Source organism: Lotus japonicus, chromosome 1 (genome assembly GCF_012489685.1).
Source record: "Lotus japonicus ecotype B-129 chromosome 1, LjGifu_v1.2".
Classification (NCBI taxonomy): domain Eukaryota; kingdom Viridiplantae; phylum Streptophyta; class Magnoliopsida; order Fabales; family Fabaceae; genus Lotus; species Lotus japonicus.
The window spans coordinates 91,092,781-91,120,612 of NC_080041.1; the positions used below are offsets into that span (position 1 = coordinate 91,092,781).

Genomic DNA, 27,832 nt, shown 5'->3' on the forward strand with positions numbered 1-27,832 from the left:
AGGCATGCTTAGCCAGAAAGTCTGCAACTAAATTATCAGTGCGTCTAACAAAAGCAAAATTAAAAGAACTAAAAGTCGTAGCTAGTAAACGACAATCCCTAACAATAGTATCCAGATAAGATAAGCCAGTTCGCCCCTTCTTCCACCACTCAAAAAGCTGTAAGCAATCCGTTTCAAAGCACACTGAACGGAAGCCAAAATCCACCGCTAAATGTAGCGCCCACCGGAAACTAGAAGCTTCACCAAGCAAAGGAGAAGGAGCATTTACGGGGTATAAAGCAGCATCCCCTAAAACCTCCCCATTTGAGTCTCTTGCCACTATACCAAAGCTGACCATTCTTAATTGAAGCATCAAAATTAAGTTTAATAACTCCTATCTCTGGCCTCTTCCAAGATGCACAGCTTGAACCCGTGGCTGGACCTGAAACTTGAACTCCATCATTCCATGGCATGAGCGTGGCAGCTCGACGAAGCACGTCCACCACCTCCAAGCGTCGACCATTGAAAACCAAGGAGTTGCGGGCTTCCCAAGTGACGTAAATCAGCCGCTGGACCGCTGCTGTGAAGTCATCATCATCCTCTTCAAGAACCGCAGCCATCAACGCATGCATGGAGCTGAAATTTTCCTTCCTCATTGCCATGTCTGAAGCAAACCACACTCTTTCAACCGCTGGACATTTCAAGAACAGATGTTCACACGTTTCTATCTCTGATTCACATAAAGCACAACAAGGGTCCAGGTGCATTCCGCGCCTTGCCAACTCACCTCTCACCGGGAGAAAATTTTGCACCGCTCGCCACGCTACATCCTTGCACCGTGGAAGAGTTGGGCTAGACCAGAACCAGCGCCAATGACTAGCGGACAGCAGCGGACGTGAGGAACTAGAAGCCTCCTCTCGAGTTACCAAGCTCCTGATATAATTGTAACCAGATTTACATTCATAAATACTATTAGAGGTTCCATGCCAATAAAGAACGTCCAAGTTACTTTGGATTGAAAGGGGAATTGCCATAATTTTCTGGACTGTTAGAGGGCTAAAAACCTCATCCAATAACTCTGTATTCCAGCTTCCATTAACCACTAAATCTGCCACCTTTTCCAATCCTAGACTTTCAATGGCATCCTGTCTATAAACTAGTGAGGACCCATCTGGGAGCCATCAGTCTTGCAAAAATTTAATCCGGGCACCATCTCCCACTCGCCATCTCAAGCCTCCCTCAATTCTAGCTCCTGCCTTTAAAATACTAGACCACGCATAGCTCAGTCTACATCCTTATTTTGCTTCCATTAGAGACCCAGCTGGGTAGTAAACCGCTTTAAAAACTTTACCCAACAAAGAATCCGGGTACATATATAATCTCCACCAATTTTTTGCCACTAGTGCCTCATTAAAAGCTCGGAAGTCCCTAAAACCAAGACCTCCATCACACTTATTTTTACAAAGATTCTCCCACTTTGTCCAGTGTAGTCCCCGTCGAGACACATCACCGCCCCAAAAGAAGCGAGCAATCATACTGTCAATATCTGCATAAATACCATCAGGCAAAATGAAACATGACATAACATAAGATGGAATAGCCTGAGCCACTAACTTAATAAGTATTTCCCTTCCAGCACGAGAAAGAGGTTTTTCTTTCCAACCTTTTAATTTTTTCCAAACTCTTTCTTTAACAAAATTAAAAATTTATTTTTTTGACTTCCCAATGATCGTGGGTAAACCCAGATATTTATCAAAATTTTCTACTGCCTTTACTCTCAACAGCTGTGTAAGCTCATGAAAACAATTATATGGCACATCTTGGCTAACTGAAAGCATTGATTTATCTAAATTTATCACTTGACCCGATGCTAGTTCATAGGTCCGCAAAATGGTTCTCACGCATTCTGATTCACGAACATCAGCACGGGAAAACACAATATTATCGTCTGCAAACAAAAGATGGGAAATGGTAGGTGCAGAACGAGCAATTTTAATACCATGCATACTGGAAGAAAACACCTGCCACTCAATAAGAGCAGAAAAAACCTCACCACAAAGGATGAACAAATAAGGAGATAAAGGATCCCCTGTCTTAATCCCATCTCTGGTGTAAAATGAGGTTGGGGGTTCCCATTTAACATAATTGAAAAATTAACTGATGAGACACAGCTCATAATCAAATTAACCCAACAGAGTGGGAAGCCCATTTTCACTAAAACCGACCTTAAGAAAGGTCACTCAATACTGTTGTAAGCCTTTGACATGTCTAATTTTAAAGCCATCATGTCATTTCGGCTATTAATTTTCTTCTTCATATAGTGGAAGTATTCGAACGCAAACAAAGTGTTGTCTGTAATTAAACACCCAGTTATAAAGGTTCTTTGAGAGTGACAAATTAAATCAGGCAAAATCATTTTCAAACGATTTGCAATTGTTTTAGTGATGATTTTAAAAATCACACAACACAAGCTAATAGGTCTAAATTGATTTGCATGCACAGACTTTTTAATCTTAGGAATTAAAACAAGCAAAGTCTGGTTAATTTGATGTGACTTTATGTAGGTTGATCTCTTTAATATGTGGGTTAAACAAGTTTGGTTTGCAGGTTCGAAGACCAATACATTTTTATTAATTTTTCAAAAAGCTTGATAAAGGATGAAAAATATGTTTCCAAATTCTATTATTTTATTTAGATAATATAATAGAGGTTAACTAATATCTACTGTATTTCAACTCTATATTTAACTTTTCCAATATTTTTCATTTTCTAATTTATTAATTTGTTGGCTCATGGGCCAACCGCGCGCGCCAACCTATATGGGCAAACAAAATGATAGGCTCATTTATTTACGGATCAAACCCGACCCGACTTGTTTATTTTCGGGTTATAATTGCGGGCCTAATGAACCAGGTTGAATATCAACGGGCCTAATGAACCAGATTTTGGATCTATATCCTTTCAAGCATACCATTAATCTTGTCTGAATTTAATTATGTTTTTCATAATAAGTCCATGTGTATTATATACTGCAATTCAGGATCACAAAATGAACAACCAGCTCCAGAGCATTTACCAACAGGGGCCAGGTATGAGTTAAAGAACGAATGACCATGTTTTATGAATTTGGCATTATAAGTTCAACCATTTTGTTATTTGACTGCTTCAATTGGCATGTATAGTATTTTTTCAGGGTTTTATCATCACCTTTCTCAGCATATAGTGTCAATTGTCCAAAATTATCCCTCAAATGACTAGTTAATTTCAAGTTGATGTCAATTGATATTATAACGTCTACTTGGTGTCACAGCTAGATAAACTTTGTGTGTTTGTTCTTCGTTGAGAAACTTGATAATCTATCTGATATAATAAAATAAATTTTGTATGAAATATAGACCTTGGTGAGTCATTAGAGAAGTAATTTCAACCTCGAATTTATTTATGCCAAAAGCTAGAGGCACTAGTTTCATAATTAGTTTTCAAACCATAGCTTAAGTGGTATAAGACATTAGGTGCAGGTATCGTGCAACGGATAAAACCCTCAACCCGGAAAAAAAATGACCAATAAAAAACATTAACATAATCAATCATGAGATTAACTAGATTTCACAACATAATTGCCTTACAAAAATCACTTTTTTCATAAACGTATTTGAGCATAAATCACTTTTAATTCACCTAAATTTTGTTATAAAAGCATAAATAGTTTATTCATCAAAACAATTCTCATAACATTTCTCTTAGATAAGAAAAAGACAACCCCACCAATTAAATAAATTCAATTTTACCAATATCAATTTTATAAGGGTCTTTGTGTCCCCGAGAGTTAGTTCAAGTAGTAAGAGTTAGAGAACATAAATATTGGGTGCAATGAAGGGTGATTGATTCAAGGTTCGAACTTGAGGAATTACTAATTTACTAACATTACCAACAACTAACATTTGTCTATAAAAAAATTTAATAAATCAATTATGACAACACTCATCCAAACACGTCTTGACATACATACCAATCCAGTTAACCTTATAAAAGCATGTGGTTCTTACGAAAATGTTGTTCAATTAATAGGATTTGTGCTGGCTGCAATACTAAGATTGAGCATGGTCGACGATATAAGAGTAGCTTGAATGCGTTCTGGCATCCTAAATGCTTTTGCTGCCATGCTTGCCATGAACCAATCTCCAATTATGAGGTGCAGGATTTTATATTTATCAACCAAATAGCTCATGTTCATGCTTGATCATTTCTCCAAATGATATGTGGTGGGTTTACTTATACATACAAATGTATGTAACCTTGCTTGTGTAGTTCATACCATGTGGGAGTTCCTTTTTCCATAAATCATGCTATGGCCACTACTATCCAATGTGTGATGTTTGCAAGAACTATGTAAGTATTTCACCTCAACTGAATATAACTAAAATCTTGGAGGCTTAATTAAGTTTTTGTCCTTAGCCTTTACAATCACTTTTAGTTTTAGTCTCTCACCAGAGCAAATGTGGGCGATCGTTCCTAACTTTTAGAGAAATTGTTAGTTTTAGTCCCTCTGACCGGGTTGGTCAACGCCGGAGCTCCGTTTTACCCATGTGGCATGACTGGGTCAATTAATGAACACGGTGGATTTTATATTTTTTAGTTAGATTATTAATTATTTAAAAAACTGAAATTAATAATTAAATTAGTTAACATCTCATCTTCTTCATCATTATCAACATCATCTTCAACACATCATCATCATAAAAAAAATTCAGATTTGCAAATTTGCAACACATCTTCACACGTTTCCTTTCACCAAGCCAAAAGAGATTCATACCAATTTTTCCTCCTCCACGGGAGAATTCTAATGCTTTTTTTCCTTCATCAACACTTGCTGTAGAAGAACATCTTACAAACAAAAATAGTAACCAGATTGCAAAAACAGCTAGAATTGTAGGTAAGAACTGAGAACATAGGTACAAAAATGCAAAATTAAAAAAACAACATTCTCTGGCAATATTTTCAAATTAAAATTTCCTAAAACCACAGTCACAGGTATTATCCTCAACACTCAGCATAAGTCCAATGATTCAAGGACCCTACGAGCCTGGATTTGGAGGTTAGTCTTTGTTCTGGATCCAGTGGACGCCTTGTATCTTCATGTATAATTGCCAAAGGAAACAAATCTCTTCTGAAGCCTCTGCATATGGAACCAAAGCTCCTCCACGAAACCATGTCACCTTTATCTTCTTCCTCTTCACCGCCGCAAACCCCAAATCGAAACACCAACACTACAAAAATCACGGGATTTAGCGACGGTCAATTTTGCAAATCGAACCACCACAACACTGTGTCACACCACCCCCAACCCCACCCACACCAAGCCACCACCCCCAATCTCCATAGAACCCCAAAACTCTAACCCAGATCTTGTCTACAATGGCATATAGAACCTCTATCTCTCCACCACGAGACCACCGTTGTAACACCCCGACTTTCAGAGGTCACAATTAGTAACCTGCTAAAGTAAATATGCAATGATTTTAAAAAAGAATTCATAAGAACGAGTATATATTTTTTTTCTTTTCAAAGTATTTCCAAAACAAGTCATGCCTACTCTCAACTGTAAATAAATTTACATCAAGTCTTGAACAAGACAAGTACCCGAGGGTAAGAACGAAAGAAGACAACATACAAAACCTAACAATAGAACTAGATTCAACAAGGAACCTATTATGCAATGACATCATAAATCCGGTATACTCTCTACGATTTCCACATCGGGGAAACCGCAGGAAAGAAATGTATCAGAACCTACCCGAAACCTCAAATATAAATTCATGAAATCATTATGCAAGCTTAACAAAAAATGGTAAGCTCCCTATCTCAAGGCTCTAGTCTTACACCCGACTCTACTCTTCGAATCTTCCAATGTTCTTCAAGTTCTCATCTCCGACTCGTACATAGGTAAACTTCATTGAAGGTTCTCCATCGCCTAATAGCGTTAAGCACACAAACAACAAGTAGCAAATAGAAAGGGCTAACTTCATACAATCACTTCACGTAAAAGAGAAAAACATGTTATTCGAATTTAATACATGACATGGTAAGTAAGCTACCAATTTAATTCAAGATAGATGAGAACACATATCCAACAACATGAATCGAACCAAATATCAATCAAATTCAATATAAGTGCCTTGTAGTGCAACTGTACGCTACTACCAAGATGGATCGATCAAGAATGTCTTTTAAGACGGGGCAATCACGTGGGACAACACCACCTCATCGTCACTTTAACACTTTGTTTGTTAGAAGAGAGAGAGAGAGATGCAAGAGAGAGATGGGAGAGAGATTGGTGAACTTACCTTGTTTGGTTTGCATTAATAGTAGGTGAGAGAGAGATTGGGGGTGGGTTTCCCCCTTTTTCATCTCTTCGCAATTTGCGAAGAGATTGAGGCTTGGTCTTTTTTTTTCTCGTTTATGGCACTAATTGGATCTGACACCTAACTTTTTGCATTTAAATATAATTTTTTAATCAAAAGTTAACTTTTTTCTCTCTCTTCCACCTCATTATTTCTCATCTCTCTCTTCCTTATCTCTACCAAACCAAACAATCCAATAAATATACTTTATTTCTCACATATTTATCTCTACTCAACTTATCTCTTCTCTACTATCTCTACTCTATCTCTCTCTACCCTACCAAACATAGTGTAAGTAATCCAAAGTATTCCGATAAATAAGCTAACAATATAATCCAATAGATATCAACTAAATCAACACATATAATCAAATCAGATATCAACAAAATCAACAACATAGAATCAAATCAGATATCAACAAAATCAGCAACAAAGAAATAAATCAGATATCAACAAAATCGACAACATGAAATCAAATCAGATATCAACAAAATTAGCAACAGAGAATTAAATACATATCAACAAAATCGGCAACATAGAATTAGATCAGATATCAACAAAATCGACAACATGGAATCAAATCAGATATCAACAAAATCAGTAACATAGAATTAAATCAAATATTATTAAAATTGACAACATAGAATTAAATCATATATCAACAAAATCAAATTGAAATTCTGCTTCACGCACTTGACATATGTCGTACCAAATGTCTAGGGCATCGTGTACAACATATCACAAACAGAATTTGCAGATCAGTAAATTAATCACAGCAGCAACAGCAACCCAGTAAAAAAACAATAAAGAACACAGAGAATTGGTAACCCAGTTCGGTGCAACATCACCTACATCTGAAGGGTTTTCACCCGAGAAAGATAATCCACTATTATAGAGAATCAAGTACAAAAAAGGTCTTAACCGAACTGCCCCATTTCACTGCCTTTTCTACCTATTCCTACCCGTGGTTTATTACTTAGGTCTCCCCCTAAGTATGAGAATTCCCTCTCACTTTCTCACACACAATCACTGCCACAGTGATTGAAAAAATAAACAACATGATAAAGATGAAGAGATTACAACTCAACTAAACAAACCAACTCTATGACATATGATTATCAATGGAGGCAGTAGAGTGGTGTACAAATAACACAGTAAGGACTCACAACCACAAATCCTAAAAGCACCACCAAACGCACACTTAGCAACTAGGGTTAAGCCTCTTTAAATAGCCTTTCTTCAGGTCTTGATCTTCAATGGGCTTGCACGAAAATAGAGTCCACAAAACAGACCTGGAACAAATCCTTTAAACCAGTAACAAATCTTATCAAATAAGATTTGAACAAAAGATAACTACTTTCACAATTTAAACAAATCAAATCATCTTCAGCAAATTTGATTCCACTATAATATATTCCAGATAGCACACAGAAGCTTCTTCAACAACCCTAGCTTGAATACCACGTAATCAAAGCACAGCTTCACAGATAACTTAGCCAACTCATATCAGATTCGCGGGGACACATGTCATAATCAAGATGTTACAACATCGTGTCCGAGATGTTGGCAAAAACACACTTAGCTAAAATGCAGACAATCATGAAAAAAGAAACAACACAAATGTTAGTGACCTATAATGTGACTATATGTTGCTACCAAGATCGATCGATCAATAACACCTCGTAAGACGAGATGATAACGTGGGACAACACCACCTCATCGCCACTTTGAGCAATTCAAAACATTCTTCGGAATGGGTAAATATCATGGGAAGACACCATCTCACTGGAACTTCAGCGTCTCATCAAGACGGTACAATCACGTGGGACAAACACCACCTCATTGCCTTTTCAAATAATTGAAAACATTCTGAAAAATGGGACGATCACATGGGATAAAAACCATCTCATTGCCACTTCAAGCTCAAGCCTTATATGCGAAGATAGTCAACAACATTTTGTGACCTTACTAGTATTCGATCAACAATTTCAACTCCAATAATCAAGTCAGGATAACACATGTTATTCCAAATTTCAACAAGCAGAAATCAAATCAAATATGTTTGCAAACTTATCAAATCAACATTAATAACAAGGAGGTTCTTACAGAATTCTCATCACGCAAGTTATTGAGCAGTTCATGTTATATACACAATAGAGCAATCAATCAAACCAACAATGTTCCTCAAAAATCCAGCAAACATACAACATAGCAAATCATGTCAATATTTCAGTCAAACGACAATCGAACTAAACACGTTCATCTCAAACACAAGCAATTCAATTAAAGCATTCAAGACTCATATGAAACTTCTATACCGAGTTACCCTTACCTTTGATTTCCCCTTCCAAGCTCGACGTCACAGTTCGATCCAAAGTCAAGTTCCTGAACTCACCAAGTTCTCTGGGGCATCCTCCTCCGTCGTGAAACATCACAGCTTGCTCCAAAACCTCTTTCCTCAGCCCAACTCGTTCCGAACTTTAAGCAAAATATCATTGATTAGTCACTACGAAACAATACAATCTAATAACACTAATCGAAACCGGAAAAAGCTTTATAAGCTTCATAGCACAACATCTAGGCACGAATGGAAGAGTTTCCTTGAATGAGTGAGTTTTGACTCGATTACAGTTTTGACGACTTAAAGAGCCACAATAACCTTAAGGCCAAACTTACCCAGAATTTATGTTTGTACCCAGTATCAAGCTCAAAAGTCTCGGCCACCTATCCAAAACAGGGCTTCCCGAACTTTTTCTTCGTTCTAATTTAATTCCTAGGTATTCTCAGGTGATATCTAGGGTAGGAAAACACTCGGAACAATTACAGGACTTAAACCGCGAATAAGGGCTTTTTGGTCCAACTTTAAAGCTAAAAAATGTGGCTGAGTTCAGGGATTAGTTCGGTGAGGAACAGATTAATTAGTGAGGTTAATTTGTTTTTTTTAATTTAAATGAAAAAATCCACGTAGGCTCATTAAATGATGTGGCAGTCAAACGTGGGACTGCCGAAGCTCCGACGTTGACCAACCCGGACGGAGGGGCTAAAATCAACCATTTACCCAAAGGTTAGGGATGATCGCCCACATTTGCTCTGACAAAGGACTAAAACCAAGAGTGGTGTAAAGGTTAGGACCAAAACTTAATTAAGCCAATTGTAACACCCCGATTTCCAGGTGTCACTTTAGTAACCAAAAATAAACTTCACGCGGAAAACAGGTAATTTTTTTTCGTTAGATTCCTTTTAAATAAAACGATAGAAAATAAAGACATAACCCAACACTAACTAACCAACATACAAATATATACACATGTACAGCCTCAGCTGCACTCCCATGTCACGCGCACTCGCAGTGACTCCAAAGTAGTGTGCCCGTAGGAAAATATATACAGACCCAGAAGTGTGAGTAAGAAAGTTTATAAGTACAACCCACTAGGAGAAAGTCGGCCTCAAAATGGCCTGAGCAAAGACCCCTATGGTCCGACTGACTCACTGTGATCCCTCTGTAAGAGAACCACACAAAAAGTCATGCGTCGGGAACCTACCCTGTCCCAAAAGCAAAACGAATCAGAGCTCTACACAAAATATGACGCCTGCCTAAACCTACCCTCCCAGTACCGAGTCCACAACGAACTGAAGTCGGCAAGTTGAAGCTCAGTTCCATGCGTCGTAGAACTCCCTTCGTCAAACGTCCACGCTCGTCAGTCCGGTCCTCCATGACCCTTCCCCGGTACGTCGCTCGATGACCCACAAGATCGATCACTCAAGCGGTGGGGGCATGTCAGTCAAACAGCTCAAACCTGATCCCCCCGAGGGAGAGACCGTCGAAACCCAATCCACCGTCGACGTCTGGCAGCAGGCCGACCGCCCAAACACAAACATGAAACCAAAGCCAAGGCGCTAGGGTCAACTCACGGAATAGAGTAGATATACACACAACATGTGATTGGGGATATATATATGTCATTATATATATATATATATATATATATATATATATATATATATATATATATTCTTAGCATAAACCCAAAGTTAGTGTCGGTCAATACAACACAACTCGAACAATAAACCCCAATGTCAAAACCCAGAGTTAGTGTCGGTCAATACAACACAACTCGAATAACAAAACCCAAAGTCAACACCCAGAGTTAGTGTCGGTCAATACAACACAACTCGAATAATAAGAGTACTAGAGTACTCGGTGACTTTCAATCATCACCGTAGCTCACCTCAGTGGCTTTCCCCAATTCCAAAACCCACAACAAAAGTCGACTTTTCCCCGTCTTTCGCAATTATTTTCCCCCTTTTGTTCTCCTATGCTTATTCGTTAATAAAAATGCTTCGAATTGAATTAGTCAAGTTATGAGTTTATTCCTCAAAGTCTAAGTTTCCCAAAGTCTCTATTTTTCGAAAGTCTAATCATTCTAAGTTTCCAAAGACCAACCACCCAAAAGAAATTTCCCGGGGAAAGTCTAAGAATACGAACAAATGGCTAAGTCTCAAACCCCAAGTTTGAACTTGCCTAGGGTTGTTCATCCAACCCGAAATATCAAAGATCACCAGATCAATGAATCCCCACTCCGAAGTCGCGTCAAAACGCACAATTCAACAATATCTCAACAACGCAAGTTATAGAAAACATCATAACCTCAGTTCATCAACATAATCAACATCAAAGTAAAGCATAAGTCGAATTTATCGACGCCTATCATGCAGTCATAACTAATAGTAAGTTACCCTAACCTCGAGCTGCTCCAGCCTCGTGATCTAAATCTCCTTCACACAAATGCTCTGAAACTCCCAAAGTTCCTTCAACTGAACCTCGGAGAAAAACAAAGCAGAATCGAAACAAAATCGATTAGCTCGATCACAATACAGCTAATTAACGATAGACAAAGCATTAAAGCTTCAGAATACAACAATCGGATACGAAAAGACAAGTTTTCGAAAACGAAAAACTCCCCCCCCCTTGATATAGCTCTCGGCCAAAAAGGAAAAAGAGCTCCGGCTCTTTTTCTTCGATCAAATTTGTTTACAAGGTAGTTTTAGGGTAAAACTAAGGCAAAGAAACTGTCGGAACAATTTTCGGACAATCGGGTCGAAATACGGCTGTTCAGGGGCATTTTGGTCCAAAATAAAAGCTCAAAACCTCAAAGTTATCAGTTCGGAAAAAAAATTGACAGCAATGATCCTAACGACATCCGTGACAACAATTCCTAAAGGCACGAAGTCAGATTACGACTTTTCGAGAGTAAAGTTTCGAAATGTGCGACAAAAAGGGTTTTGAATCAGTTTTTCAGATCCTTGACAACTCGATCACAATCGGTGAATACTGACGGAGGTTTTAGGCTCTTGGGCACGTAGAGAACAAACCCCAAGCGAAAAATCAAGAAAAATGGACAGTTTTACGAAAAGCTCGAAACTTTGAGCATAGAAACGACTAAAGAAACGCAGTAGAAACAGTGATCAGAGGTAAGAATCAAGCTAGTTACCTCGATACCTTGAAGTAGGAACGAACTGCGCGAAGATCGGTCGAGTTTCGGCGAAAAATTCTTCTCCCATTCTCCCCTTCAAACCCGCGGCCCCAAATGGAAGGAAATGGAGGATATTTTGATTTTTCAACTATTAATAGGCAGGTGAAATCGCGGGAAAATGAAAATTTCGCGATTCCGATTTTTGTAGCACGTTCACCGATGAATTCTAAGAGAGATTCTGGCGTCAGAATTCCAGAACTCAAAACAAACCTCTGACATTTGGGAAAAACGATATCTAAAATCCCAAAAGCGGTGTAAGTTAATCTGTCCCGAAAAACTACTTTTTGCTGTGAGGTCAGACAACAAAACTTTGTTCTGAAGAAAGATTGGAAACGTCGAAATAAATCTGGCAACGCGGACGGAAACTTCGTTAGAAGTCCCGAATAGAAAAAGTCTTCATCCAGTGATTGAATTTAGGGTTTCGAAGCAAAGAAATTAGCGTCGTCGGACTTCCGAAAAGTGAATACTATCGTGCGTACAGTCCAGGGTTCCGAAATGAAACGCTGGTCGAAGGAAAAATAAAGAGAACCTTTAAATTTTCCAAGGATTTGAAATCTCACTTAAAACGTTGCTCTAAAAGCGAAATTAGCCTATTCTGGACACGCTTGCCATAAGGCAGGTGTGCAGACGACTCGCACTAATTCCTACAGCGACTACGCAACATTCCTCAAGCAATTCCCGAACTTTCTTCTTCATTGATCTTTCTCAAACAACAAACTCCTGTAACGCTTACACTGATTCTACGCGTGAGTCGGAAATTAACTTGTTCTGTAAATCCAGGTCTTACAATACTCCCCTCCAAAAAGAAAGTTTCGTCCTCGAAACTCAGAGTTCTGCGAAAAGTCCGGGATACAGTTCCTTGATCTTGTCTTCCAATTCCCTTGTAGTATTGCCCGTGTCATTGTTCCTCATAACCTTTACTTAAGCAATATGTTTTCCCCTTAACTGTTTCACTCTTCTATCCCCACTGTTAACTGTCGGCGTCTCAAAAGACAAACCATCATTCAACTTCATGTCGTCTGACTCGATCACTTGCGTCGGATCTCTGCTTGAAATGATACCGGTTGGCACTCCATGCAGTCGCACAGTCTTAGCCACTTGCTTCTTTACTTTCGGTCGTCCGAAATTCTTCTTAAACTCGGTGCCTCTCTGTCATTTCAAAGTAAATACTCAACTTGTCCTCGTGATCTTCATCTACAGTCCAAAACTCCACTTGTCCGTTCGATAACTCCTAGACGAATCATCCCCTTGGAAACCGCTAGTCCATTAAAACACCTCCAACTTCGTAACTATCTTTACACATACCAAGAAATCAAACTTCTACTTAGTCACTATTCGAATTAAAACTCGACTTATGTCCTTATTTCTTGTCCTTCACTAATCTTATCCCCTTCAACATCAATTTATCAACAACTTATAAGATAATCCTCCTCTTAATATCTAACAATCCATTATTATCGTCTTCTTCCTCAAAACTTCCCTCACTCAAACCTATTTACACTTACTGAAATCCCAACCACTTCGTACAAATCGAGACTTATCCTCTAGGAGATTAAATCATAACTATACCTCAAGGGACTTAACTAGCCATTTTATCATCCGATCCTTCAACCTTCTGAGATTTAACTGTTATCGTAACCGCTAACACCACTAAATCTCTTATGTGTGCATGAATCTCAGCTCACTAGGTCAACCTTAGCCCTAGGATTCTCATTCAACTTTAGTAAAATTCACTTGTTAACCCTAATATGCATCATCAAAATCCATAACAAAGTCCCATTGAATCTTAGACTCTACGGAACTTGTTCAAATATAACAACCTCAAGTATTCATCTTGATGCTAACACTTTCCTTTCTGTAACTTGATCATCCTCCAATCAATCCAACACTTAGTCTCTCGATCAGAACCTGACAAGACTTCATGTCCCACGCGTTTGGGATAAAATCAATTGGCTTAAAATCTAAACCTTCACTAGGTTGGGACCACCAATATCCTTTAACTCTCCAACACTTCTTAAATGAATATTCATTTCTTAAAGCTACAACTCCTTCCCAAGGAAAATCAATTACTTAAAACGAACTTTCCTCTCAAACCCGACTAATCCTCGGTCAATTCAAATTCATCTTACACATCCTTCTATCAAAGTCCATGACCAACTGTGATTCCGAATATCACCCCCTCAATATTAGGTTGATCAGGCCTAATACATCGAAGGTGGAAATTTAGAAAAACCCACTGGAACAGTCAATGAGTTCCTAACATCCAGTAACCACAAATATCCTGATATCAAGTCCCTAACGATTCCGCTACGGAACCACACACCCTCCGTCCATGTAAAAGGTTGATCCTTCCTCGTCAGTTGAGTCAAAGGTCCAACAATCTTGGCAAATCCCTCAATGAAGCGTCTATAATATCCAGCTAAACCCACAAAACTTCTGATCTCTGTCACCGTCTTCGGTTGCTCCCAAGCCAAAACAATCTCCACTTTCGCTGGGTCCACAGCTATGCCTTCCTTTGAGATAACATGGCCTAAGAAATTGACTTCCTCCAGCCAGAATTCACACTTGGAAGGGTTCGCATACAGCTTTTTCTCTCTCAACACTTGTAAAACTTGGCGCAAATGTCCTTCATGTTCCTTCGCGTCCTTCGAGTAGATCAATATGTCATCAATAAACACCACCACAAACCGATCTAAGAACTCAAGAAAGATGCGGTTCATGTAATCCCTGAAAACAGCAGGTGCATTTGTCACTCCAAACGGCATCACTAGGTACTCATAGTGTCCGTAGCATGTTCTGTAAGCAGTCTTCGGTATATCCTCAGTCTTCACCCTGATCTGATGATAGCCTGACTTCAAGTCTATCTTGGAAAATACGGCAGCCCCTCGTAATTGATCCATCAAATCATCTATCCTCGGCAACGGGTATCGGTTCTTGATCGTCGCCTTGTTCAGTTGTCGATAATCCACACACAATCTCGACCTTCCGTCTTTCTTCTTAACTAAAAGCATTGGCGCTCCCCACGGTGAAACACTTGATCGAATGAATCCCTTTTGCCGAAAGATCCTCCAACGATTCCGCTTCAAAACTAAACGCCCTAAAATCCTACGTATCGTACCCATAAGGAATTTCCCTGAGATCCTAGCTTCCTTATCAACGCGTCGGTAAAACAACTCCCTAGCTCAGCGTGCTATCCTAGGCCCCGTGTAACTTCTATAGTTAAATCACGAGCAACCTCGAATAAAGTCCTACTGGGAATAATAATCATAAGATCATAGTCTAAGTAGTAAATACAAGTTAGGCGCGTCACACTCGTTTCGAAGATAAAGGAGTAAGTTATTCTAGAATAAGAGAACAGTTAAAATATTACCATCGTTCCCACGTTCTTCCTCGTTCAACTCCTCAGCTCTTGCCCCCTCCTTGTATGAATCCTTTCCTCTGTAGCAAGTTGTAACACCCCGATTTCGGTAGCGTCACTTTAGTAACCAAAAAGAAATACATAAGCGGAAAAACGTGAATATTTTTTTTTTGATAATACCATCAAGGACTGGAAGAAATAGAAACTCTACAACAAAGGATAACATGCCTAATGTACATAATATAAATACATCCCCCGCTGTAAGTAGTAAACCACGTCACGAGTAAACCTCTAGTGACGGAAAGCAAAAGAGAGTAACGCCCGTAGGCAAAAGGTACAATCCAAAAGAAAAGGTTAAGTGTCCGCAACACAAACCCTCAAAATGAGAATAAGTCAGCCCAGATGACCTAAAACAAGACCCCCTAGTCCAACTTACTCTCTGTGATTTCCGTAAAGAAACCACACAAAAAGCTATCGGCGGGAAACTACCCTGTTCCCAAAAGAAACAATGACGGTCAGAGCTAAGTCTCTACTCCTACACTAATCCTGTCTCGAGTAAGTCGCTCGGTGGCCAGCGGGGTCAGCCACCCATGAACCGTAGTCCTCCTGATCAAGCATCTCCAACCTAGTCCCCCCCGAAGGGTGAACCATCATGAACCAGTCTGCCATGGACATCTAACAAAGGGCGTAGTCCGCCAAAGCACACACAGAAGACGCGAGGGTCAACTCCAAAGAATTATGTAAATAATAAATCCAATAGGTAAAGATAAGGAGTAGCCATTTAGGCGTATAAGTTATAGATAGCATCCTAGGGTTGTACAGTTCACAATGAATATAAAGGACGATAATAACAATTAGCATGCATCAAATAGGTTTAACAAGTATCAATCACACTCAGCAACTAAGTCAGTATGCGTGTTGCATGAAATGCAATGCTTGTTGACAAGATGCATTCCGGAAGAAGGATGGACATCAACGAGACGGCCCTAACACCGGCTACGGTGGGTACCTCCCTGCTCGCATGTCTCTTACACCACACAAAAGTAGTCAAATCAGCAGTGAACCCGTAGGTCTGCCATTCCGTCTGCTACTAAGAACCACCGTAGTGTTCTAAATATGGAAATTCGGGTCTTATGACCATTTTGGAATCCACCGAGGTCCGGAGTTCGTCCCGTGTTAATACCTCAAAATGAGTGCATGAATGCAAAGTGATTAGCCAAACAACGTCTCCGACCTCACTCGACACGTCGCCACGTGTTCTAGCTAACTTATTGTCTCTAAAAAGAATACCCTAAGGCAAATGTCGATTCTGCGACAAAATACAATTAATCATAAAAAGAGTGCAATCACTCATGATAACTTCTCGAGTCATCTGACTTATCTAATTCCGATGGTCAAAAACTGCTCAGCGAGCGAAGAGTAACAATGTACTTGGAAACTTATAGTTCCTTGGCTTATCATTTAGATAGTCCAATAAATAAACTGCTCATCGAGCAAAGAGCATAAAATACTCAGAAACTTATTAGTTTTCCTAAATCTTGGATTCGGCGACACTTCTCATTTTCCAAAGCTAGTATTCAAACCCTAAGCTTTCATCTGAGATTGTTATCATTATTTAAAGGGTTCAGAGGTTGTTTAATGTCTTATGAATTTTCCTTGTGAAATGGGTTACATTTAGTTTTGTTTCTAATCTTATGAGTTGAAAAGATCCCATAATCCCAATTAATTCCCAGAGAAAGTCTCGATCCACTAAAACAATAACAAGGCCCGAACTCCGTTCGTCCCGTCAAACTCTCTCCAAAAATCTCATAAAAATTCGGCATGACTTGCCCGTTATCCTCACTCTTCAGTATCACAGATATAAGTGGAATAACATAGTTAAATCAGCGCAATCCAATAAGCATAAACAGCATATTCCAACACATCCTAGATTAACCATTTAGCACATAATATGTGAATCATTTAGCACACAATATCAAGGCATCATGAAATCAACAAGCTCGGCCGAAGCCTCAGAAATCATTTCAGACATTTAGCAATTAAGTGCATAACACATAAATCAAGTCGAATTCGTCGACACCTAAAACATTATCTAGTAATTCAGAGAGTAGCCCTCACCTGTAGATTCTCCAGGGTTCTCTTCGAATGCTCCTACACAATCAGCTCCTTGTTCTTCAGGAAATTCCTCAAAATAACCTTTAGAGTAAAAACCACAGAATTCAATCAAAATCTATCAGAAACTCAGCAATCAATAATCACTAAAGTTACACGAAGTAGCATATACTCCGAGGTACGATAATCTAGCGCGAAAGGACAAGTTTTCGAAAAAAGAATTTTCTTCCTCCTAGGGTAGCTCTCGGCCACACATGGTAATTGTGTGTGTCGATTTTTCTTCGATCAAACTTGGTTCCTAGGCTATTATCAGCCGTAACTAAGGTTAATCTAAACTCGGAAAAATTATCGGATCGAAAACTGTCGCAGGGGTATTTTGGTCAATATTTTTAGCTCAGAAACTCAAAATCAGAATTTCGAAAAACAAATTAGATGGGGTTGATACCAACGACGATTATGACGACTAATCTTACTAACGCTAAGCTCAGTCGAGGGTTTTAAGCCCAAAGGTTGGAACTTTAGCCAAAAATGGGTATTATGAGCAGAATTTAAACTCGGCGGCAATTCGGCGAGAATCGGCGAAATGTAATCCGTTAAACATGCTCAAGGGCACGCAGGGAATAAGTTTAGATAGAAAGATGAAGTTATTTGGATAGTTTTGAAAAAAACTCAAAACTTAGAGCTCAGAAAAACATAGAGAAAAGCGACAGAATTTACGATCAGAAGAAAGGATTAGCATCAGTACCTTGAGGTCTACGTGTAGCAACGAACTGTGGAACGATCAAGCAAGAATCGGCGAAAAACTCTTCTCCTCCTTCTTCTCTTGTGGCCGCGGGTTTGGGTGGGTTTTTGGGTGAGATTTTGTTTCCTTTTCATTCTTCAAACTACACATATATATAGGGAATGAAATGGAAGATATTTTGTAAGATTAGATAAGGATGACTTGGTGGAGGGATAAGGATGGATAGATATTTTGAGAATATCAGATAAGGATGAATAGATATTTATCAAAGATCGGATAAGGATGAATAGATATTTATCAAAGATCGGATAAGGATGAATAGATATTTATCAAAGATATTTATCAAAGATATTTTGTGAAGATATTTTGTAAACCGGTACAGATTTGTTTTAGATATCGGAGGATTTAACTCAAAATGAAAATTTCGCGATTCCAATTTTTCCTGCACATTCCTCCGTGAATCCTAAGATAGGTTTTGGCGACAGAATTCCAAAACTAAAAAGAGGTTCCTTGGATTTTAAGTGAATAATGCAAAGTCGGTGTAAATCTATTTTACCCGATAAGTTACTTTTTGCAGTGGATGTCGGAAGAGAAAACTTCCTTCTGAAGAAAGATTGAAAATATCAAGAGAAATGGGCGTACGCGTGTGGAATCTTCATTTGAAGCTCCGAATAGAAAAAGTCTTCATCAACCGTTCATTTTAGGTTTCTTGAACCATCAGGGTTTTAGTTTCGGCAAACCTCCGAGGATTGGAATCGGACGTTCAAAGATCCTAGGGTTTCGCCTTGAAACGCTTGTTATAGATGGATTAAGAGAAGTTCTAACATTTCTCTGAAGATTTTTGGAATTAGTTTCCATCGTGCCTTTAAGTGAAAACTAGCTATTTACTAGGGTTTCTGCCCTAGGTTTAAGCGTATATCGATCGTGCTATACCTTCTATCGATTTTGATACAATCCTTAGAATTTTCCTGAACTTTCTCCTTCATAAATTTATTTCATTCGATAAACTCTTGTTCAGGTTTTTCCTTCACGATACATCAAGCCTAATCGTAAATGGAAATCTCTTCCACTTATTCTAAGCTTAAAAACTTGGGTCTTACACAAGTTGTTTTCCTTTCCCAGCATTCCCTGATGATTCGCCCTTGGGTGCCTTGCAATCTCTGGAGAAATGTCCCGGTTGGTTGCAATTAAAGCATAGACTTTCCTTGATCTTGCATCTACTGGCATAGTGCCCGCTTTCCCCACAGTTGAAGCATAGAGATCCCTCGTCTGGACACTTGTTACTGTAGTGCTCCACTTTCCTGCACCTGTAACACGTCACTGTTTTCCCCGAAATCTTGTTTCATGTCCCTCCGGTAGCATCATTCCCTTTCATCTTACTGTCAGACGTTCCCTCCTGAAGTGTCTTGCAGTTCACAGCTAGATGCCCCTCTCGGTTACACTTGAAGCATCTCCGTCCAATCACTGAGCACTTGTTAGCAAAATGCCCAAACTTTCCGCAACGAAAACATGTCACACCTTTGTCACCAACTGGCTTCCCTCCAGTATCAGTAGTTGTTGGTTTGTACACTCTTGAGATAAGATTTCTTCCCTCGGAACGCTGATATGGTCCCCACTGATGGTAGCTCTCCCTTCCGTTGTAGCCTTGGGAACCGGACCTCATTGGTCCCCCAGCTCCTGTTCGGTTCATTCCTCTTTGTTGATACATTGCCGTCGCCATCAGTCGTTGATGATGCTCACGTGCAGCCTCTTCAGCGCGCATATAAGCGTCTTCCGCAGCCTGGTTCATCATTGCCTCGATCAGTGTAGCTATTGCCTCCGCCATCCGGTTAAGGTCCACCATCCTATATCCCATCATATGTCCAATTAGTACTAACCATAAGGTAGCACTAGACAAACCACTCAATCTGATTAAGTAGTAACGCAAGCAATTAGAGCGAAAATCGCTCTGCAGACAATCAATTTTCACTCCTTGCAGAGTCACACAACCTAGCACAGAAGACATATTCCCCAGAGACTCCCAAAAGACTCGACTAAGCTCTGATACCACAATGTAACACCCCGATTTCCAGGTGTCACTTTAGTAACCAAAAATAAACTTCACGCGGAAAACAGGTAATTTTTTTTTCGTTAGATTCCTTTTAAATAAAGCAATAGAAAATAAAGACATAACCCAACACTAACTAACCAACATACAAATATATACACATGTACAGCCTCAGCTGCACTCCCATGTCACGCGCACTCGCAGTGACTCCAAAGTAGTGTGCCCGTAGGAAAATATATACAGACCCAGAAGTGTGAGTAAGAAAGTTTATAAGTACAACCCACTAGGAGAAAGTCGGCCTCAAAATGGCCTGAGCAAAGACCTCTATGGTCCGACTGACTCACTGTGATCCCTCCGTAAGAGAACCACACAAAAAGTCATGCGTCGGGAACCTACCCTGTCCCAAAAGCAAAACGAATCAGAGCTCTACACAAAATATGACGCCTGCCTAAACCTACCCTCCCAGTACTGAGTCCACAGCGAACTGAAGTCGGCAAGTTGAAAATCAGCTCCATGCGTCGTAGAACTCCCTTCGTCAAACGTCCACGCTCGTCAGTCCGGTCCTCCATGACCCTTCCCCGGTACGTCGCTCGATGACCCACAAGATCGATCACTCAAGCGGTGGGGGCATGTCAGTCAACCAGCTCAAACCTGATCCCCCCGAGGGAGAGACCGTCGAAACCCAATCCACCGTCGACGTCTGGCAGCAGGTCGACCGCCCAAACACAAACATGAAACCAAAGCCAAGGCGCCAGGGTCAACTCACGGAATAGAGTAGATATACACACAACATGTGATTAGGGATATATATATATATATGTCATTATATATATATATAAATATATTCTTAGCATGTTATCGGCTCTAACAATAATTCAGTAATTCAAACAGCACACAATTTCAGTCAGGATGAATGTATGCGTGAAATGCAATCAATATGATCCGGATAATTGTGACGTGTTCCCGTTCGCCACAAGTGAAGCATTCCCGTTCTTCACTCTTGGTGAACCATTCCCGTTATTCACCGCATGATGAACCATTCCCGTTATTCACCGCATGATGAACCATTCCCGTTATTCATCAATAATGCATTGGTGAACCATTCCCATTATTCACCAAATGATGCAATGGTGAACCATTCCCGTTATTCACCAAATGATGCAATATGGTTAGCCAAACATCGAATCGTCCTCACAACACAAGTGTTTAGCTCAAACCCAATATCAAAACAAACCCAAGAGTTAGTGTCGGTCAATACAACACAACTCGGAGTTAGTGTCGGTCAATACAACACAACTCCCACAACCAAAACCTAGAGTTAGTGTCGGTCAATACAACACAACTCGAACAATAAACCCCAATGTCAAAACCCAGAGTTAGTGTCGGTCAATACAACATAACTCGAACAATAAACCCCAATGTCAAAACCCAGAGTTAGTGTCGGTCAATACAACACAACTCGAATAACAAAACCCAAAGTCAACACCCAGAGTTAGTGTCGGTCAATACAACACAACTCGAATAATAAGAGTACTAGAGTACTCGGTGACTTTCAATCATCACCGTAGCTCACCTCAGTGGCTTTCCCCAATTCCAAAACCCACAACAAAAGTCGACTTTTCCCCGTCTTTCGCAATTATTTTCCCCCTTTTGTTCTCCTATGCTTATTCGTTAATAAAAATGCTTCGAATTGAATTATTCAAGTTATGAGTTTATTCCTCAAAGTCTAAGTTTTCCAAAGTCTCTATTTTTCGAAAGTCTAATCATTCTAAGTTTCCAAAGACCAACCACCCAAAAGAAATTTCCCGGGGAAAGTCTAAGAATACGAACAAATGGCTAAGTCTCAAACCCTAAGTTTGAACTTGCCTAGGGTTGTTCATCCAACCCGAAATATCAAAGATCACCAGATCAATGAATCCCCACTCCGAAGTCGCGTCAAAACGCACAATTCAACAATATCTCAACAACGCAAGTTATAGAAAACATCATAACCTCAGTTCATCAACATAATCAACATCAAAGTAAAGCATAAGTCGAATTTATCGACGCCTATCATGCAGTCATAACTAATAGTAAGTTACCCTAACCTCGAGCTGCTCCAGCCTCGTGATCTAAATCTCCTTCACACAAATGCTCTGAAACTCCCAAAGTTCCTTCAACTGAACCTCGGAGAAAAACAAAGCAGAATCCAAACAAAATGGATTAGCTCGATCACAATACAGCTAATTAACGATAGACAAAGCATTAAAGCTTCAGAATACAACAATCGGATACGAAAAGACAAGTTTTCGAAAACGAAAAACTCCCCCCCCCCCCCCTTGATATAGCTCTCGGCCAAAAAGGAATCTTCGATCAAATATGTTTACAAGGTAGTTTTAGGGTAAAAATAAGGCAAAGAAACTGTCGGAACAATTTTCGGACAATCGGGTCGAAATACGGCTGTTCAGGGGCATTTTGGTCCAAAATAAAAGCTCAAAACCTCAAAGTTATCAGTTCGGAAAAAAAATTTGACAGCAATGATCCTAACGACATCCGTGACAACAAATCCTAAAGGCATGAAGTCAGATTACGACTTTTCAACAGTTAAGTTTTGAAATTTGCAACAAAAAGGGTTTTGAATCAGTTTTTCAGATCCTTGACAACTCGATCACAATCGGCAAATACTGACGGAGGTTTTAGGCTCTTGGGCACGTAGAGAACAAACCCCAAGCGAAAAATCAAGAAAAATGGACAGTTTTACGAAAAGCTCGAAACTTTGAGCACAGAAACGACTAAAGAAACGCAGTAGAAACAGTGATCAGAGGTAAGAATCAAGCTAGTTACCTCGATACCTTGAAGTAGGAACGAACTAGGCGAAGATCGGTCGAGTTTCGGCGAAAAATTCTTCTCCCTCTCTCCCCTTCAAACCCGCGGCCCCAAATGGAAGGAAATGGAGGATATTTTGATTTTTCAACTATTTATAGGCAGGTGAAATCACGGGAAAATGAAAATTTCGCGATTCCGATTTTTGCAGCACGTTCACCGATGAATTCTAAGAGAAATTCTGGCGTCAGAATTCCAGAACTCAAAATAAACCTCTGACATTTGGGAAAAACGATATCTAAAATCTCAAAAGCGGTGTAAGTTAATCTGTCCCGAAAAACTACTTTTTGTTGTGATGGTCAGACAACAAAACTTTGTTCTGAAGAAAGATTGGAAACGTCGAAACAAATCTGGCAACGCGGACGGAAACTTCGTCAGAAGTCCCGAATAGAAAAAGTCTTCATCCAGTGATTGAATTTAGGGTTTCGAAGCAAAGAAATTAGCGTCGTCGGACTTCCGAAAAGTGAATACTATCGTGCGTACAGTCCAGGGTTCCGAAATGAAACGCTGGTCGAAGGAAAAATAAAGAGAACCTTTTAATTTTCCAAGGATTTGAAATCTCACTTAAAACATTGCTCTAAAAGCGAAATTAGCCTATTCTGGACACGCTTGCCATAAGGCAGGTGTGCAGACGACTCGCACTAATTCCTACAGCGACTACGTAACATTCCTCAAGCAATTCCCGAACTTTCTTCTTCATTGATCTTTCTCAAACAACAAACTCCTGTCACGCTTACACTGATTCTACGCGTGAGTCGGAAATTAACTTGTTCTGTAAATCCAGGTCTTACACCAATCGTGGAGACCGTACCTCTTATGTTTCATCTGTAACAACTGCAATCATGATTGTGTAATATACTTATCTTTGACAGATTCAACAACCATACACTTTTGGTGGGGTTCCTTTTCAAGGACATGGATTCTGGAGGCAAAATTTGTGCACTTCTCATGGATATGATGGCACTCCCCTTTGTTGCTCTTGTCAGCGTTTGATGGTAAGTTAAGAATATTATTAAATAGTAACATTTTTTTAGTTTTAAAAAATAATACAAGAGCACAATTTGTTCTATATGAACTGTTTTTTTTTACCATTTGTTCATAAATTTTTATTTTCAGTTTTTAAAATTAAAATTTTAAAACATTTTTTGCATCGATGTTTTTTGTTTTGGTTTTTAAGTCACATATTATAACTATGTAGGTCATCTTGTTCAAATAGTACTTTTTTCTTTTGTTTTTTTTTTGAAAAACATGTTTTATATATTACTATTTAAAGTAATTTGTTAAATTCAGAAAACTGAAAAGAGAAGATATGAAACAGCCACAGGAGAACTATAAAATTTCTGTCTTCATATATATGCAGCCACGAGAAACAGCATTTAATCTTGAGGAGAACAGGAACCTTTGCTTAGAGTGTCTAGACACAGCTATCATGGATACCAACCAAGCCCAACACCTTTACATTGACATTCAGAGATTTTACCAAGGTCATAATATGAATTTGGACCAGCAAATTCCTCTGAGGATGGTTGAAACACAAGTGATGCGTGAAACATCTGAAGAATATGTAAGGAAAATGCATTTTAGTCATCCTTGGTTGTAATAAACATGTTTATTTTTAATGTCAAGTTTAATTACAGTAAATAATATTTGCTTCTAAATCTTGATCAGGTACAGACTGTGCCTTTAGGACGCAGCTTATGGGTGAGACAGTTATTCGGCCCTATTATGAATTGTTTTCGTATATTGGTGATACTTTTTCAATTTATTCTTTGTTGGATTAGGGTTAGAGTTAATTTGGGTTTATTATAAAGTGCATTTCCCAAAAGCTTAAGTTGTTGAGTAAGAGTCATTTTAATGGTTTTATATTATATTCTAACATGCTCTCTCACCTCACGCAAGATTCATTTGGGCTTGAAGGTTGATAGTGCACATGTCCGCCTACCATGTACTTAAATTCCACTTTTTAATTACAATGTGAGGGGAGCAAGGATCGAACTCTAGACCGCTAAGTCATAGAGACTCTGATACCATGTCAAGGAACCACTTATCCCAAAAGCTTAAGCTATTGGGTAAGGGTCATTTTATTTATATGAAAAAAACATGCTTAAATCCGCTTATAAGTTATTTTGAAATTATTTCAATAAATTTTTCAAATCAACTTACGAATAGAGTACCTGAAGGATAGCTCAAGTGGTAAGAGTTAGGGACATAAGGGTTGGGTGGGATGAAGGATGAAGGCTCCCGGGTTCGAACCCGGAGGCCAGGAGGGACTAATTTACTAACATTTCTAACAACTAACATTTACCTATAAAAAAAAAAACTTATGAATATACATTTATTTTGATAGATATTATCAATATTAGCACTTGATTTAATAGTGTACCCAGCCACATCTATGATTTCTTAAGAATCCCAAGTAACTACTTTCTTTTTTTTCTTAATTTTATTTGCCACTATTTATATGTCAATTTTATAAGTTCAAGTTTACATTAGTTATTATTTTTCTCAACTATACTCCAAACTTAAAAAATTAGTATATAATACAAGTATATAACTTCTGTGTTAAGTAATTCTCATTGGTCATTTATCCAACTCCACATTTATTATATGTTATTTACAATATATTTCTTATGTACTAAAATTAATTTGCAGAGAAGTTATCCGGATAGGAAAGTGAAGAAAATATTGGTTTTATTTGGTTTACCAAGGTATTTGATCGTGCTATTTGCTTTTACGATTTGTATCAGTTGGAGACATGGTCCAACTGTCCAAGCTTTTATAACCCCATAGAATAATTATAAAAATGAGAAAAAAGAAGAAAATTTGCAAGTAGCAAACAAAAATTTGAAGGGAAACGGGATTTATTTAGAAATAACATTCTTGTTAAGAATATAATGGAGAACGAAACAGTCGAAACTCGAGCCGGGATCCTCTCAAGTGTAAAAAACTTGAGAGTGTCAAGTTTTACCATCTCACCATTAACTTTTGTGTAAATAATAAATGAAAAATAAAATAAAATAAAATTAATGGTGAGATGATGAAACTTGACACTCTCAAATTTTTTTACACATAAGAGGATCCAAACCCTCGAAACTCAGGTTTGCAGTGTAATATCACAATATCACAATCTTTAACCGCATTCTGATTTTTTTTTCTCTCTCCATAATCTTCCTCATGATTGGTTGTTTATTAATTCGTCGGTTTCGAAAAAGAAAGTTTCATACCATCTAGCATTGCTCTAGAAATAATATGTTTGGGTGTTTGACTGTTTGTTCTCATTTCCTGAGATTCAGAAAAGTTCAATTGATCACTTTTTCAAGCAGAATTTTACTTTTCTCCTCAGCAAAAGGAGGAAAAAAAATCTTAGTTCTCATTATTAGATAGATGAAAAATCGGAACCATTATATTCTATGCGTTAATGCAATTTTGTTTATAGGTTGTATACTGGAATGATCATAGCTCATGAGATGATGCATGCATGGCTAATACTAAAAGGTACTCTCCTGTTAAAGGATATTTATTCACCTATTGTTTGTCGAAAAATTATTTGCTTGTAACAAATGATTAGTTCAAGGAGTAGATGTTTTATGTTTAGTGGGTCATTTAGACAACTCCTTATCCTAAACAAAGTCTCAGTTTCAAATTTAGTAAATTGAAAATAATCTTGTTGGGAAAATCACCGCGCCAAAATATAAATTGTTAGAAATATATTATAAAAATATTCATATTGCATCTATCCAATAGTTTAAGTTATTGAATAATCAGTTGCTTGACATGATATTATCTGAGTCTCAACCACTAAGTGGTTTTAGAGTTCGATCATTGTCGCCCCTAATTATTCTAATAAAAAGTGGAATTTCACCCCATAGTATATGAGTTTGTGCATTATATATCCATGCTTCAAGCCCAATTGAGTTCTTGCGTGACGGGTGTGTTAAAAATATAATATTTCGACAAAAAAAATATAATAAAACTATTCATATGACTCTTACCCAATAACTTAAATTTTTTGTACTCTTACCCAATAACTTAAATTTTTTGTATAATTGATTGCTTGATGAATTGCACTGTTTCTATTATAAATGGTAACTAATCAATTGGCAACGACCTCATTTTACTTTTTTTTCTTCTTATTTTTTCTTTTATCTTCTCTCCTAGGGTTGGCTTGTAGACCAGTGTGCTATGTTCAAATCTTAATGGATCCTATATTTGCACCTAATTTTAAATCAAAATTTTTTGGGTTGTCTAATAACATACTGATTTTATATTCTATATGCTTGTTAAATGAAGGTTACTCGACCACTCTAGATCCAGTGGTCGAAGAAGGTATGTGTGAGGTTATGGCTTATATGTGGTTGGAGGCTGAGCTCTCTTCTCTATCCAGCAGCAACGTTATGTCACCTTATAATAAAAGGAAGCTTGGGGAGTTCTTGAAGTACCAATATGAATCAAACACGTCCCCTATTCACGGAGATGGATTTAGACAAGGTCAACAAGCAGTGAGCAAATATGGTCTAAAAAGAACCCTTGAACATATTCGGGAGACACAGAATTTTCCATCTTGAATCATATTGGTTCTCATTCTTTTTTTGCAGAGCCCTGTTGATATTACAAACATATAGGATTATTCGTTTTATTTAATATTTATTAATTAATTTGATGATAATTATTAATTATATACATTAATTAGAATATTTGTTTTATGATATCTAGTTTATCCTGTTTGAACATTTACAATGGTGATTTCTTATTTAGATTGTTTAGCACTATACTTATGAGTCCAAAATGCTATATATA

The 27,832-nt window shown here is 38.4% G+C and overlaps 2 protein-coding genes across 2 annotated transcripts; one reads left to right on the forward strand and one right to left on the reverse strand.

The window, feature by feature from the left end:
* Positions 1–239: 239 nt before the first annotated feature.
* On the reverse strand, positions 240–1,985 carry LOC130711751 (uncharacterized). The gene is made up of 3 exons (XM_057561472.1): positions 1,721–1,985; positions 1,331–1,525; positions 240–1,150 (listed from the first exon to the last, which is right to left on the reverse strand). The coding sequence occupies exons 1-3, from the start codon at positions 1,983–1,985 to the stop codon at positions 240–242; spliced, it is 1,371 nt and encodes a 456-aa protein (XP_057417455.1).
* Positions 1,986–2,994: 1,009 nt separating this feature from the next.
* LOC130711755 (protein DA1-like) lies at positions 2,995–27,600 on the forward strand. Its single transcript, XM_057561483.1, has 7 exons — positions 2,995–3,068; positions 23,908–24,022; positions 24,396–24,599; positions 24,704–24,781; positions 25,688–25,743; positions 26,472–26,530; positions 27,326–27,600. The coding sequence occupies exons 1-7, from the start codon at positions 2,995–2,997 to the stop codon at positions 27,598–27,600; spliced, it is 861 nt and encodes a 286-aa protein (XP_057417466.1).
* The last annotated feature ends 232 nt before the right edge of the window (positions 27,601–27,832 follow it).